Source organism: Diadema antillarum, unplaced genomic scaffold (genome assembly GCF_040938485.1).
Source record: "Diadema antillarum isolate AM-2024a unplaced genomic scaffold, OU_Dant_1.0 scf00000001, whole genome shotgun sequence".
Taxonomy (NCBI): domain Eukaryota; kingdom Metazoa; phylum Echinodermata; class Echinoidea; order Diadematoida; family Diadematidae; genus Diadema; species Diadema antillarum.
The window spans coordinates 2,765,032-2,781,772 of NW_027270890.1; the positions used below are offsets into that span (position 1 = coordinate 2,765,032).

Consider the following 16,741-nt stretch of genomic DNA (forward strand, 5'->3'; position numbering starts at 1 on the left):
AATACTGCAGCAGTGAATCGAGAGATGTGATATGTGATGTTATACGCAAAAAAAAATAAAAATAAAAAGATCTTATCCATGAAATTCCTCTCCATCAATCAGGGATCTGGTTCACCGTCAGACGGCGTGTGCAGCCATCAAGCACATGGCGCTGGGTGTGTTTGGCTTCGGCTGCAAGGACGCCCTGATCCACCTGCTGAACTTTGTGTGGCCCAACGTGTTTGAGACGTCTCCCCACGTCATCCAGGCTGTCATGGAGGCCATCGAAGGCCTGAGGGTCGGGGTGGGCTCCATCAAGATGTTGCAGTACACTCTACAGGTGAGCTCATTCATTCCCAGTCTGTAGGTTCTCTTCCCCTCCTGTGTAGCGCTGTTGAAATGTCCTACCAGAAAATCTTAGAATGTTTTGGGATGATGTATGACTTCCGCCATACCTCTGTTGACACGTGGCAATGTGTACTGTTAGACGTAATCCCTTCACATGGGGTTAACAAAAAGCCATTGTCAATTTTAAACTCACATTTAGGTCTATAAGTTTAAGCAGGCTTGATAAAATGCCTTTCAGGGGTTATTAAATGTGAAGCTATATCCAACACTGTTCAGATAAATACCCGGCACCCATACCTTCTTACATTCACTCACCACCCGTCTAGAACCCAAGTACTCTTCCTGTCCCCCACCCGTAGGTTTCCCAGACTCTGGAACAAATTACCTGACTCAGTAAGGGACTCGGCAGTCATTGATTCTCTCTCATCTTTCCTTCAACAACTGAAAGGTTCATTTTAATGTAGTGTATTGATAACCACAGGCATGATAAACATACAATGTACATGTGTATGAGAGTCTCTGTACTTTGACTTTGTTTGAAATACACAAATTTGTTAAGTTAAACTGTATGAGTGTGTTATCTCAGGTCGGGTGCCCTGGTGCCCTGATTTCTGCTCTCATTTGGAGAGGATTTTACCGACTTTTTTCAGGTTTCTGTGTCATCAGTATATTGTAACTCAGCTAATTTCAATCCCTGGAAGATGCAGGACATGTCTAAGGGAAGATTATGATTGATTTTACCTGATAATTGTGATTTCTTTCTTTTTTTTTTTTTGCTGTTTTTCTTATCATGATTGCTCTTGGTTGCCATAAAACACAGAATATTGATTGATATTCAGTTTTGTTTGCGACCCAGTTATATCTTTGTATGTGGGTTTCAGATTTTTTTTGTAAGACATAATACATGAACTGATTAGTAATTTTATAGTTTTTTTTCTGGGGGGATGTTTATGCCTTAAATCATGCCTTGCATTATTTGATATTACTGTATTTATGACTTTTGGCGTCTGATATATAATGTATATTGCACAGTGGTGTATGTAATACCACACAAGGGAATTTTAAAGAAAGTGCTGGGTTATGTAGTCTCAGGGTAATGATGAAGTTAAAGTTTTGAAATTATTTTTATATTTACAGTGTATTGAAGATGGTTTGGGGGATGTTGATGATACTTGCTGGCTTCATACACTGCAGTGCAGTTAGAGGGGATATTTGTTGTTGAGATGTACTCTGATAACATTTTTTTTATTGTATACTGGATTTTTTTTCTTTTCTTTTTCCGGGGGGGGGGGGGGGGGGGGTGGAAGGAATACCCATTTGCCACAATTATATTTTTTGCTTGTATGAAGAAAAAATCCCTTGGTGTACACGCTTAATTCAAAATTGTATTATTTCTTTTCTTTTATGTTCAACAGTTCCCTGATGTGCTTCCTTAAGTTGGTTGGAGAGGCCCAAGGGTCATAGTGATTTTGATTGCTTTTTTCCAACCCGGCTCCTTCGGGAAGCTCAACAGGGAAAGCCTGACACTTTGTTTTCTTGTGTTTTGTTTGTTTATTCTGTTTCTCTGTTATCACTTGTATTGTTTTGCAAATGCCGAATAAATAATAATAATAAATAATAATAATAATAATTGATTTGCTCAATCTGTATCTACCAACACCATTCTGCTCCCTTAGCCCCAGCTGTAAAGTAGGTCAAAATAAGATAAAACAGATGAAAAGTGACAGTCCTAAGATTGCCTCAATTTTGGGATTGAGAGTGATGTTAGGTAAATGAACAATTACAAAAATAAATAAGTAGTGAAATACAAGACAACAGGAATTTGTGCAATTATGGATATCCCCAAATTCTCGTACTATTTGTGTTCTACGAAAAAAGTGTTCTAGATGATAGGTTTTTATGCCTCCGCCACGAAGTGTCGCCGGAGGCATTATGTTTTCGGGTTGTCCTTCCGTCCTTAATCAATTTTGTGGACAGCGTATCTAAAAAACTGTTAGAGGTATCCTAATGAAACTTGGCATGCACAGGCTCAAGGTGAAAGGTCAAAAGTTCAAGGTCAAATGCTCAAAATTTCACTATTTCCCCTATGTATATCTATGCAATGCCTGGAGGTATTGTCTTGAAACTTGGTGTATACATGAACTACCAAATAAAGATTCCCCAGAGAAGGCTTTGGGTCATGAGGTCAAAGGTCAAGGGTCAAAGGTCAAGTGAACATGTTAACATTTCACTTTTTTTCCATATCAAATATTTCAAGGTATTTCTGGAACTTAGTATATATGCATGTACTGACTGGCAGTCATCATGTAGGGAATTTAGGGGTCATGGGTCAAAGGTCAGGGGGTGAAAGGTCAAGGTCAACTCATCAAAATGTCATTATTTCTCTCTTATCTGTGCAATGCCTACAGGATTTTTTCTTGAAACTTAGTATATGCATATATTACCCTATACAGATTCTCTTGGAGGTTTCTTGCCCAAGGGTCAAAAGGTCAAAGGTCAAGTGAAAGTGCCAAATTTCACTTCTTCTTTAAACTTATAAAAGGGTCAAAAGTTGGGTACAAATCCTCAAATCCCCAAATACTTGCACTCTTAGACAGTATAGCCATTCATCCAAATAAACCTAGTTCAAGGATAGTGAACACTCAATGCATTTGTGACAAGCTGTCATTTTAATATTTTGCCAGTTATGTGAAGCTGTCATCACACATTGTCAAGACATTGTGCTATAGACCTATTCGGAGAACCATGCATTATGGTGGAGGCATACCAGTCGCCATAGCGACATTTCTAGTTGATAAATTGTAGTTAGTGTTCCAGGTTCCATGTATTGATGATATGATAACCTCTTGCATGTCACATGATCGTATGTTTTGAAAATGTTTTTGTACATTGTGTCCCCCCAACTCTAGGGTCTATTCCAACCAGCCCGCAAGGTTCGTGACACATACTGGAGAATCTACAACACACTGTACATTGGGGCACAGGACTCACTGCTTGCTGGATTCCCCAGGGTGCCCAATGATGAGAAGAACCAGTATCTGCGCTATGAGTTGGATTACGTACTTTGATGGCACCGTGCACGGCATAACAATACATCATACTCAATAAACTCATGGGCAAATACTCCAATTAAGATATTCAGTGCATTGTGCAGAACGGCAATAGTAGATTTGAGGATTCAGGGGGCCAGGTCTGAGCTGCTCATCTCAAGAAGGTGGTATCCAGCATTTATCAGATCTTGTCTTCATGTTCTTGCGAGAATCCAACCCACAAACCTGACACTTCACAACTCATTTGATCCCCATGTAAACTTGAGTTTAACCTGATCTGTGCACTCACACTCAGTGGGTGGCAGATTGTGTCTTGAACCTTGTACGATGTGATATTGTGTCGGTTCTGTGACTTTGGTGGAAATAGACACATGAGCACATTTTGTGAGAAGCCTTGTTCTATAGTAAACATAATACTCTCGATTTATGGGCTTCAGATGGCAGTGTATACAAAGACAATCTCTATCTTTTCTTATCATGATGCAGCAAGGTCAAGCGTTTGCTTTACCTGTAACATGACATTGATTTCCAAATCACCCTCGTTTTACATCTGCTTTCATTAGAGTCTCCTATATGTAAATAATTGACATCAAAACTCCTTAGGTCTTTGCTGTTGAATATCGTGAATTTTCATCTTCACAAGTTGATAATGTGTTGTAGTACTCTAAAGCAAGGAGTGTAACATAAGATGTTATGGTATTGAACATGTATGGTATGAAGAGGATATGATGAGTGAAAAGGCCTGTATGGTAGACCCACTGTAGTACAAGTCTGGCTGCAGGAAAGGCAATGCCACACAGATATTACCGATACAAGATACTTTGTCTGATGGTACAAAAAAAAAAAAATAACCTTCCTCTGACAAAAGATGGGGAAAGTGGCATACCGGCAAAAACATTGGAGCCACTTCACTTTATCTTTAGTCTTGATTGGCATGAGCTGTGCTTCACTAGGTTTACATTTTTGTTTGTTTGGATTTAGAGTGGGGGGGGGGGAGGGAGGGGGAGAAAGAGAGAAGGCATGTGATGGTAGACAATATAGTGTTAATTCTGTAGATTCACTACCATGCTCAAAAGAGAACTTGGCAAAGCATGTCACTTTTGTGTCAGGTCCAATGACCAGCTGATCCAAGTGTTTAGTGGACAGTGGGTCACTCTATGGTGATAGTGTTTGCTTTGACATTGAACTGGTCAGTACCAGACAAACTAGTGTTGTACCTACAAAATTTTTTGGCAGTATTGTGTCATTTTCTGTGTCGCATGTGTGGCCCGAGTTAATATCTAGTCTACCGTGCCAGGAACGCAGCTTCTCCCATTGTGCAAATGGATTGGACATATTATGATATATTTCCCAAATTATTTATGTTGGTTGATCAATAGTTTGGCTGGTTGATCACTATGTTCAGATTTCAACTCATTCAATAGAAGTTTAGGTTAGTAATTATTACTTTTATTTTCTATATTAATGCTAACTTTAAGCTAATCAATTTTCTGTGTTTGTGTGAGAAGCACTGTACATATGTGAGATTTCTAAGTCGTGCATCTTTGATCTGTGTACACAATTCTGTACTTCTAAAAAGGCTTTGGGAAATGTTTAGCTTTCTACAGATTAGCTTTCAAATGCATGAAGTACACTGCGATGCCTATTCCACTGCATGACCCATATATGTAGCCGATCACATCAGGTGTGCTTTATGGCTTATACAACTTGTGTATCATATACTGTGATCAATGGACTTTATATGGGTACAACCACATCAGGCCTGAAGTTGTGTGTACATTTTGCACTGTGTCATGATGTGAAAAAAGGACAGCTAGACCAGTGATATTGTATGACAAGAAAGTTTGCGAATGTGTTTGGTCTATCCCGTTCTGAAGACTAAGTATCATCTCTCTACATCACAGCTGAGCTTACATCACTCTCGTACCTTTCTGTACAATACCAATTACAATTTTCCATTCATCGTGATATGATATACACAGGATACCCTCTTTGTTACTTTTGTTTCACATTCCTCTGATGTACCCCCTGTTTCTAAGAAGAGGTTGGAGTTTGCCTTACTGTATACTTGAATGGTATTTTGAATTGTTTGTTCGTGATCAAGGTATTTCAAGTAGTTTGGTCCCATATGAAATATCACAATAAATTTGTAAATGTGTGAGACTTATTAGGATGTCATTTTATGTTTGCAGCAGTACTTGTTCCACCTGTGGGAGAAGGGAGTTTGGAGAGAGAAAACATTGATTTATTGTCCTTTCCTTGCCATTTTGACAAACCACATGTACAAAGAATGATGGCAAGACATACTTCAATAGGTCATCTTGGTGTCGAAGATTTAATATTCATATGGGCTGGCTGTCAGTGTCCACACCTAGTTCATTGTCTCACAGAGAAATGCATGGCAGCAGTTTGACATCATCCCATGCCATTATAAGTTGGCAAATAGTCTTCCAAGATAGTCTTTTTAAAAGTTTTGGTTCCCTTTATCTCCTTGTTGCCATGATTTCTCAATTGGCAGCCTTCAGCATCTTCAGCAAAATGTTAGGTTTGGGTTACTAGTAGATGTGTCAGATTGTTGTCGATTTGAAAAAAAAAAAGTTGTTACTTTGAACATGTTAATTGAATGTACAGATTTACTTATTCATATGTATGCTTCTTGTGTATTAGGAAGATGCAGGATAAAATGAAGATTTTAAGTATGATTTTCCTTTACTGCATAAACTTTCCCACTGTTAGAAAGAAAATGACAAAGAAAAAGTGGAAGCATTTACTCTCAGAGAATTTTGTCCAAGGTAAGTATGCACCCAAGTTAAAAGCTGAACAAGACCAGATTTTCCCCATCGCACTAGCGACACATGTACATTAATTTTTATTATGTACTCATTTTTCATGGAAGTCAATTACCTGGTACAAAGTATCCCTCCTGGTCGATATGCATTTAACCCAACCTTTTACAGTACTGCAGCATGAATCGATATGACCTGCTTCCCTCACCCACTTTGTTCCTAGCACTCTGTGTAGACAACTGAGATAATGTACAGCTGTACATCCATGTATCTTATCAGTTTTGTGAGAATATGTAAACTTAATGATTACACTCTGAACTAGTATTTTGAATCTCTACCCCACCCTCCTTCTTCCCCTTCCCCCACCCCAAATGGAATAGATATTTCCCATATTATGTTAAACTGGTGTGACCAGAACTTTGGGTTTAGCATTACAATGTATAAACTACACACACCCCTGTCGCTGTACACAAGTGTTGCACGTCACACAGCGTGTGGTGGGGCTCTGAGTTTGGATAATTGAAGTCACATTTTGCGGTTATTTCAAAGAGAAGTGGTTTGAAAAAAAAGTCTAGCGATCTTTCTTTTCACAGTATTTTGAAGACAAAGATGTATCTTTCAAGTAGCTTTGTCACAAATATTGAAGGTGATCACTATAAAAACTTGTACATGTTATTCTCTCCACAGCTAAATTTATTTCTTCTTTGACATTAACAGTAGATCTTTATGTAAATCAAAAATGTTTGGATGAAAAATAAATGCCTACAATATTCTTTAAAAAAAAAAAGGTTTCAATCTTGTTCACTGTGATTACAATGTGAAGTGAGAACCTTGACACAAAATCAACCCTTTCTGCAATGCAATGTTGTTGAAATTGGTCATTCTATTTTTTTTATAACAAGAAATCTCTCCGCAATACTGGAAACACGAGCAATACCTGTAGTACACTGTCAATGCTATCACAATCCTGTCGGTTCTCATAGTATAAAATCTTATACACACAATCTTCATCATTAATTGACATCAGCAACACATGGGTTTATTGTTCCTTGACTAGAAAAGAAAACATCCCAACATTACGTGTGAGTACTCACTGGCTTTGGATACATTCACACAGGTGTAATAACCCCATCAAATACATTTCAGGTAACAAGAAATGAGGTACATAAAATAATAGGTCACAATGTCGTCATACAAAAGTAAAAAGCAGTAAAAGGAAATTTCTTACATATCTGAAATGTTCTCAATCCTCACACATGATGACATGAACAGTGAGTTTGCAGATTTTCTTTTTTTAATACCTGGTACTTCTATAAAAAATATTGATGTAATGATCCTGGTTACTGAGAACATATGCTTCAAAATGTAAAAATGCCATTTCAATTCATGAAATCTAGTATATGAGACGAGTGGAAGCTATTGCAATCATTAGCTGTCAGTTTCACAGTCTTAAAATAGGATGGCTACGGCTCCAGGGGTCCGATTCATGAAGTCATTCACATAAGAGTCTTTGCATAAATCACAGAATGGCCTAAGTCACTTATTATGTAGCTATTTGAGACTTTCAAATCCATTTCATGAAGTATGTCATAAATTATGTCTTATGAGCAAAAAAAAAAACCTCATAAGGCTTTAATGAAACAGACCCCAGGCTCATTAAACACAGCACATTCTCCTGCAAATTTTTTAGTTGAGTGAAAATTCTCTGCAGACCATCAGGTTTTGGGTCCTCTGTGACTTGACAAGATGCCACTGTTCTCAGGGCGTAACCAGAGTAATCAGAGCAGAGAGGTATGCCACTTTCCCCATCTTTTGTCAAAGGAAGGTTATATTTTTTTTTGTACCATCAGACAAAGAATCTTGTATCGGTAATATCTGTGTGGTATTGCCTTTTCTGCAGCCAGACTTGTACTACAGTGGGTCTACCATACAGGCTGTTTCACTCATCATATCCTCTTCATACCATACATGTTCAATACCATAACACGTTATGTTACACTTCTTGCTTTAAAGTAGTACAACACATTATCAACTTGTGAAGATGAAAATTCATGATATTCAACAGCAAAGACCTAAGGAGTTTGGATGTCAATTATTTACATATAGGAGACTCTAATGAAAGCAGATGTAAAACGAGGGTGATTTGGAAATCAATGTCATGTTACAGGTAAAGCAAACGCTTGACCTTGCTGCATCATGATAAGAAAAGATAGAGATTGTCTTTGTATACACTGCCATCTAAAGCCCACAAATCGAGAGTATTATGTTTACTATAGAACAAGGCTTCTCACAAAATGTGCTCATGTGTCTATTTCCACCAAAGTCACAGAACCGACACAATATCACATCGTACAAGGTTCAAGACACAATCTGCCACCCACTGAGTGTGAGTGCACAGATCAGGTTAAACTCAAGTTTGCATGGGAATCAAATGAGTCATGAAGTGTCAGGTTTGTGGGTTGGATTCTCGCAAGAACATGAAGACAAGATCTGATAAAACCTGGATACCACCTTCTTGAGATGAGCAGCTCAGACCTGGCCCTCCCCCCCCCCCCCCCCCGAATCCTCAAATCCACTATTGCCGTTCTGCACAATGCACTGAATGTCTTTGGAGTATTTGCCCATGAGTTTATTGAGTGCGATGTATTGTTATGCGGTGCACGGTGCCATCACAGTACGTAATCCAACTCATAGCGCAGATACTGGTTCTTCTCATCATTGGGCACCCTGGGGAATCCAGCAAGCAGTGAGTCCTGTGCCCCAATGTACAGTGTGTTGTAGATTCTCCAGTATGTGTCACGAACCTTACGGGCTGGTTGGAATAGACCCTAGAGTTGGGGGGACACAATGTACAAAAACATTTTCAAAACATATGATCATGTGACATGCAAGAGGTTATCATATCATCAATACATGGAACCTGGAACACTGACTACAATTTATCAACTAGAAATGTCGCTATGGCCACTGGTATGCCTCCACCATAATGCATGGCTCTCCGAATAGGTCTATAGCACAATGTCTTGACAATGTGTGATGACAGCTTCACATAACTGGCAAAATATTAAAATGACAGCTTTGTCACAAATGCTTTGTGTGTTCACTATCCTTGAACTAGGTTTATTTGGATGAATGGCTATACTGTCTAAGAGTGCAAGTATTTGGGGATTTGAGGATTTGTACCCAACTTTTGACCCTTTTATAAGTTTAAAGAAGAAGTGAAATTTGGCACTTTCACTTGACCTTTGACCTTTTGACCCTTGGGCAAGAAACCTCCAAGAGAATCTGTATAGGGTAATATATGCATACACTAAGTTTCAAGAAAATATCCTGTAGGCATTGCACAGATAAGAGAGAAATAATGACATTTTATTGAGTTGACCTTGACCTTTCACCCCCTGACCTTTGACCCATGACCCCTAAATTCCCTACATGATGACTGCCAGTCAGTACATGCATATATACTAAATTCCAGAAATACCTTGAAATATTTGAGATATGGAAAAAAAGTGAAATGTTAACATGTTCGCTTGACCTTTGACCCTTGACCTTTGACCTCATGACCCAAAGCCTTCTCTGGGGAATCTTTATTTGGTAGTTCATGTATACACCAAGTTTCAAGACAATACCTCCAGGCATTGCATAGATATACATAGGGGAAATAGTGAAATTTTGAGCATTTGACCTTGACCTTTTGACCTTTCACCTTGAGCCTGTGCATGCCAAGTTTCATTCGGATACCTCTAACAGTTTTTTAGATATGCTGTCCACAAAATTGATTAAGGACGGAAGGACAACCCGAAAACAATGCCTCCGGCGACACTTCGTGGCAGAGGCATAAAAACCTATCATCTAGAACACTTTTTTCATAGAACACATATAATACGAGAATTTGGGGATATCCATAATTGCACAAATTCCTGTTGTCTTGTATTTCACTACTTATTTATTCTTGTAATTGTTCATTTACCTAACATCACTCTCAATCCTAAAATTGAGGCAATCTTAGGACTGTCACTTTTCATCTGTTTTATCTTATTTTGACCTACTTTACAGCTGGGGCTAAGGGAGCAGAATGGTGGTGGTAGATACAGATTGAGCAAAAATCAATCAAGCCTGCTTAAACTTATACACCTAAATGTGAGTTTAAAATTGACAATGGCTTTTTGTTAACCCCATGTGAAGGGATTACGTCTAACAGTACACATTGCCACGTGTCAACAGAGGTATGGCGGAAGTCATACATCATCCCAAAACATTCTAAGATTTTCTGGTAGGACATTTCAACAGCGCTACACAGGAGGGGAAGAGAACCTACAGACTGGGAATGAATGAGCTCACCTGTAGAGTGTACTGCAACATCTTGATGGAGCCCACCCCGACCCTCAGGCCTTCGATGGCCTCCATGACAGCCTGGATGACGTGGGGAGACGTCTCAAACACGTTGGGCCACACAAAGTTCAGCATGTGGATCAGGGCGTCCTCGCAGCCGAAGCCAAACACACCCAGCGCCATGTGCTTGATGGCTGCACACGCCGTCTGACGGTGAACCAGATCCCTGATTGATGGAGAGGAATTTCATGGATAAGATCTTTTTATTTTTTTATTTTTTTTTTTGCGTATAACATCACATATCACATCTCTCGATTCACTGCTGCAGTATTTTATTTCAGACATGTCTACCTTGTAAACAACGCTGAATTATTCGAGGGTTGAAAATGCATTTTTAATTTTCTTTGGTGGAAAAACTGGATTTCTACCTTTCCTGTCATAGATTTGCATAGTAAACAAATTGGAAATATAAGTACCTACTTTATAAGTATCTAAACTAGCTTCATAGAAATTAATTTGTATATTACAGCAAAATTAGTCGCAGGAGAGATGGGAACAGTTTGACACCCAGCTTTTTCTCCGGGCCACGACGCAGCCCGAACGCCGCAGTAAACCCACGGGAAGAGAGGTGACAGATTTCACGATAAGGCCGTAATTTTTCCCCAGAAACTGACGGTTATTTCTGTCTAAAGTTAGGTGTGCTGAGGTCTTTTAAGGCTAAAGGGTGTTAAAAACCCTATTCAACAAGAAGCCACAAAAAATGTCATACATGGGACTGAGCCTAACTGTAAGTATGGTTACTGTAACTGTTAGACTCTTAGTACTACTACTAGTCGGTGAAGATCTAAGTCTATGGTCAGTATTTTAAATGAAAACCCTCGAATCTAAATAAACAGATTAGACGTACACTGTATTTCTTCGGCTTACCACTTGACTGATCTCCGTGCACTTCCTTTGGTTAAGGCAAGGTAGTAGCTCGAGCGAGTGAGCTCAGTTCCCTCGAGCAGAGCAGAGCCCTTGCCCTTGGTCCTGGTGATGGCGCAGCCTTGGTGTATTGGGTACCGTATACTAGTATCTAGCTAGTAGTAGTAGAGCAGAAAGCAGCGCCATCTCGTGCCCATTGGAGAAGATGAATATATGTTGTCAAAGACGAATGATTTTTGAGAGATGAACGTATTTGAAAGACGAACAAACCTGAGGTGGAATAAATGCATGAATAAGAGTCGCACAGAGTCGCACAGATCAAGGGCTCTGGAGTCGCATAGATCAAGGGCTCTGGAGTCGCATAGATACAAGCGCCATCTTGTGCCATTTTAAACAGGCGAACAAAAAGACATGTAATGAAAAAAGAGGAATATAATTTAAAAGATGAATAAATTGAAAAGATAAATAAAAAAGATGAATATGAGAAAAAGATGAATAAAATTAAAAGATGAATATAATCATGAAAAGATGAATAAATGAAAAAGATGAATATAAATAGAAATAAATATTGAAAAGATAAATGAATTAGAAGACAAAAATATTGAAAAGATGAATATATTCCATAGATGAATACATTAGAAAGATGAATAAATAAAAAAGATGAATATAGTGATAAGATGAACATAAACAATGATGAATAAATTCAAAGACGAACATATAGAAAAGATGGATATCTTAGAATGACAAACGTTATTAGAAGATAAATATATGTGTTGAAGATGAATAGACTACATTCAAAAGATGAATATATTTCTTCAGAGATGAATGTAAACAATTTCAAAAGATGAATATATTTCTTCAGAGATGAATATATTTCCTCAAAGATGAATATAAATACAAATGATGAATATATTCCCCTTTCGCTTGCCATATCTTTCATTCAAAATATGCTGTTACCATGGCAACACATTTTTCAACAACGAAAAAAGATAAATTTTGCTCATCTGGGTAATATAGTGGTATCATGTGCCAAATTTGAAGCCAAATGCTCAAAAACTGAGTTAAAAAGCTATATTCAAATTTTGTATGATTTTCATTCAAAATAGACTGTTACCATGGCAACACATTGTTCAACAATGACAAAAGATTAAGTTTGCACATTTTTGTACTACAGCAGTCACACATGCCAAATTTCAAGCCAAATAATCAGACCGGGGGAGTTAACTGAATCAATGCAGTATTATTGTATGATTTTCATTCAAAAAAATGCTGTTACCATGGGAACATATTGTTCAACAATGATGGAAGATTGCACATCTATGTACTATAACTTTCAAATGTGCTAAATTTCAAGCCAAACGCTCAAAGACTGGGAAGTTAACTGAATCCATAGTATTTTTGTATGATTTTCATTCAAAATATGCTGTTACAATGGCAATGCATTCTTCAACAATGAGGAAAGATTGAGTGTGCACATGTATCTATGTACTATAGCGGTCACATGTGCTAAATCCAAAGCTAAATGCTCAAAGACTGAGGGATTAAGTTGAATCCATACTTTTTTGTATGCTTTATAGTAAAAAAAAATGCTGTTACCATGGGAACACTTTTTAAACAATGACGAAAGAAAAAAATTGCACATCTATGTGCTATAGCGGTCACATGTGCCAAATTTCAAGCTAGATGCTTAAAAACTGGAGTTTGCACATGTACGTACTATAGCAATCACATTTGCCAAATTTCAAGCAAAGTGCTCAAAGACTGAGGGAGTTAACTGAGTCCACAGTAATTTTGTATGCTTTTTAGTGAATAAATGTCGCTATCATAGCAATGGATTGTTCAACAATGACAAAAGATTAAGTTCGCACATCTACGTACCTTAGCGTTCACGTGTGCAAAATTTCAAGCTACATATAGAATGTAAATGCTCAAAGACTGAGGGAGTTAGCTGAATCCACAATATCTTTGTATGCTTTTTAGTGAATAAATGCTGTTACCATGGCAATGGATTGTTCAACATCTACAGAAGATGTGTTCTACACGTCTGCATACTGTTGTGGTCACATGTGCCAAAATTCAAGTCAAATACTCAAAAACTCAGGGAGTTAGGTCAATCCACATATATTTTTGTATGATTGGTACAAAAAACTGGGTATTGCCATGGCAAGAGATTCACTTACACACAAAAAAGGCATCTTGCACAACTACTTTACATTGATCGTATATCCCAAATTTCAACTGAATTGCTACAAAACTGAAAGAGTTGTTTGATCCACAACATTTTGTAAGATCTTTAAAAATATGCAGTTACCATGGCAACACATTATGCAATACTTATGAAAAAAGGTGTCTTGCACATCTTCCTTTGACAGCAGTCACATGCCAAATTTGGGGTTAATTGTTCAAAAAATGAGGGTAGTTGGATCCACAAGATTTTGTAAGATTTTTCTAAAGATTTGCTGTTGCCATGGAAACACATGGCAACAGCAAATCTTTACAAAAATCCATGGCAACACATTATGCAATACTATCCAAAAAGGTGTCTTGCACATATTCCTTTGATGGCGGTCACACATGCCAAATTTGAAGTTAATTGCTCAAAATATGAGAGTAGTTCTATCCACAAATAATTATGAAAATTGGCCGTTGCCATGGCAACACATTATGCGATATTAACGGAAAAGGTGTCTTGCACATCTAGCTTTCATATCGGTCACACATATCAAATTTGGGGTCAATTGCTCAAAAAATGAGAGAGTAGTTTGATCCATAAGATTTTGCAATGGATCGACCGCCCACCCGACCACCCGACCGACTGACCGGCTTTCCCAACCTGAGAGTTATTTCTATACCCTCATACACACGATAGGCACAGTCAGACTGGCAAAAGATCGCAAAGTTTAAGATTGCGAAGTTTGGGCCATTGGTATGTGCGCAAGCAAGAGTGCACCGTCCGATGGGTACTGATTGTGACGTAACAATACACATCTGAACATGGCAATGGCCTCGCGCTTCGGGGGCACCGCCCGCAAACAGGATCAAGAAGCTTCGCGGGAAGTTTTGCGGGAAGTTTGCTGTCACACCAGCAAAACTTTGAGATCTTAAAGATCGCGATCTTAAACTTCACAATCTTTTGCCAGTCTGACCATACCTTATGTGTGGGCGGTGATATAAAAATGGTACAGAAAATTGATTGGTACACAGTAAGCTGTACGTAAGTCTGTAGATACTCAATTGACAATTTAAAGAGAGCTCTAAATATAAACTAGAGATGTGGCTATAGCGTCTGGCATGCCTCAGCCATAATGCATGATTCTCCTAATAGGTCTTATAGTACATGTGGACAATGTGTGATGGCGGTTTTCACATGACTGGCAAAATATCAAAATGACATGTTTGTCACAAATGTGTTGAATGTTCACCTTCCTTGATCTAGGTTTAATTGGATGAATGGGAGAGTATGTATTTGGGGATTTGGGACTTTTACTAGACTGTGACCCATTTATAAGTTTATGCATTGAGTGATTTTCAAGGTATGGAGAAAAAGTGCAATATCTGTATTGAATAGCAGATTGTTACCATTTTCACCTAGCCTTTGACCCATAACCTTTGACCCTATGACCGTAAAATTTATAAGAGAATCACTGTCAGATAGAACATGCATAAATATGTACTAAGTTTCAAGATAACTTGAGCCACTTCCGAGATATGGAGGAAGAAGTAAAGTTCAGCACTTTCACTTGATCTTTGACTTTTTGACCTTTGACCTGTTTTGAAAAAAAAAAAACTTCAAAGAGAATTTCTATTGGGTAATACATGTATACACCAACTTTTCAACAAATGTGAGGAAAACAGTCAGATTTCGAAGAGTTGACCTTGACCTTTGACCCCTGACCTTTGACACTATGAACCCAAAATTCCCTAGATAATCACTGCCAGTCAGTACATGCATATATACTATGTTCCCTGAAGATACTTTCAACCATTTCCAAGATATGTAGAAAAAAACGAAATTTTAACATTTTCACTTGACCGTTGACCTCATAACCCAAAACTCTTTCCAGAGAATCTCAATTTGGTAGTACATCTGGTGTGTATACACTAAGTTTCAAGAAAATATCTTCAGGCATTGCATAGATGGGTCATTCTTCACTAAGTGTATATTTTTGGCATTACAAATTATTGAAAGAAAAAGTGTCTCAGAAATGGAAAATCTTACATAAAGTGGGAAAATCACGATGAACGTTGACTTCATTTAATATGGGTGCAATCTTTATGGGGTGTTTCCTCATTTAAAATAAGACCCCGTTTACAGTGCGAGGTTCGGGCCGCGGCTCGGCTGTGGCCGAGCCTGCCTTCATTTCAGTGTAAACGCGCAAAAGGCCAAATGCGGGGCCAAAATTGGCCGCGCATTTGGCCACGCTGTGGAGATGGTCTCGGCCGCGCGCCCCGCCTTTTCTCAGTGCAATCGCAAACTGGGCCAAATGTGCGGCCAATTTAAGTCTGGCTTCCAAACCCTCTGCCCGTACTATTTCGTTATTCAGGATAATAACCCCCTCAATGTCAAAAACTAGTATAGTTTAAGGTGGTTTTGTCCTGCAAAGGATTTTTCCTTCAGCAAAGGCCTTTGCCCGAACGGCGACTTTGTCGCCATGGAATCCAGCTGGCAAAGAGTCTGAAAGCCAGACTATACCAAATTGCGTTTGTTTACAAGCAGAGCGCCACTACGACGAAATATTGAAAGGTTTGAATTAAAAGCGCGGCCAAGCCCGGCGGTGTAAACAGACAAAATTGCGGGGCTTGGCCCCGCAATTGAGGCTGGGCTCGGCCACGGCTTGGCCCAGCCCCGCACTGTAAACGGGATCTAACTTTCAATTTTTAGTGCTGCAGTAATAAATATATGCAAAATGTGACGTGACGGAGATGACGTGACGGAGATTACATTTGGTAATCTAATATGGCATAAACAAATTTAAGGATAGATATTTAATGCAACTGAACGAAAAAAAAAAAATAGCAATGGTTAAAGGACTTCCAATATGATTAATACCATGCATTTTTAATATCACTTTATTGTTATTTTGTACTAAAGAAAAAACTCCATCAAAGTCATCTCCATCACTTTTCGTGGCAGAGATGACGTGATGGAGATGACGGGTTTTAACAATTAATGGCCTCATATCATCTTCCTAAATCCATTCACCTGCAGTAAGAACCGTGTGTACTGGTAGACGGTATGATCTTCTCTCCCGTTATGTCACCAAAATCATAAGTTAATTTGATTTGATATGTAATCTTAGGCGTTCGGAGATGATGCTGAAT

General features: G+C 38.5%; 3 protein-coding genes across 3 annotated transcripts in view; 1 reads left to right on the forward strand and 2 right to left on the reverse strand.

Annotated features, from left to right (window-relative positions):
- The window catches only part of LOC139727798 (uridine phosphorylase 2-like), a 119,811-nt gene that overhangs the window by 67,042 nt on the left and 36,028 nt on the right, over positions 1 to 16,741 (reverse strand). The gene's annotated exons all lie outside the window — the stretch shown is intronic.
- LOC139716989 (splicing factor 3B subunit 1-like) lies at positions 146 to 3,597 on the forward strand. The gene is made up of 2 exons (XM_071628534.1): positions 146 to 319; positions 3,237 to 3,597. Exons 1-2 carry the CDS (start codon positions 146 to 148, stop codon positions 3,393 to 3,395), a joined length of 333 nt encoding a protein of 110 aa, XP_071484635.1. The 3' UTR covers positions 3,396 to 3,597.
- LOC139717090 (splicing factor 3B subunit 1-like) lies at positions 8,833 to 11,569 on the reverse strand. Its single transcript, XM_071628627.1, has 3 exons — positions 11,423 to 11,569; positions 10,505 to 10,721; positions 8,833 to 8,991 (listed from the first exon to the last, which is right to left on the reverse strand). Exons 2-3 carry the CDS (start codon positions 10,676 to 10,678, stop codon positions 8,833 to 8,835), a joined length of 333 nt encoding a protein of 110 aa, XP_071484728.1. The 5' UTR covers positions 10,679 to 10,721; positions 11,423 to 11,569.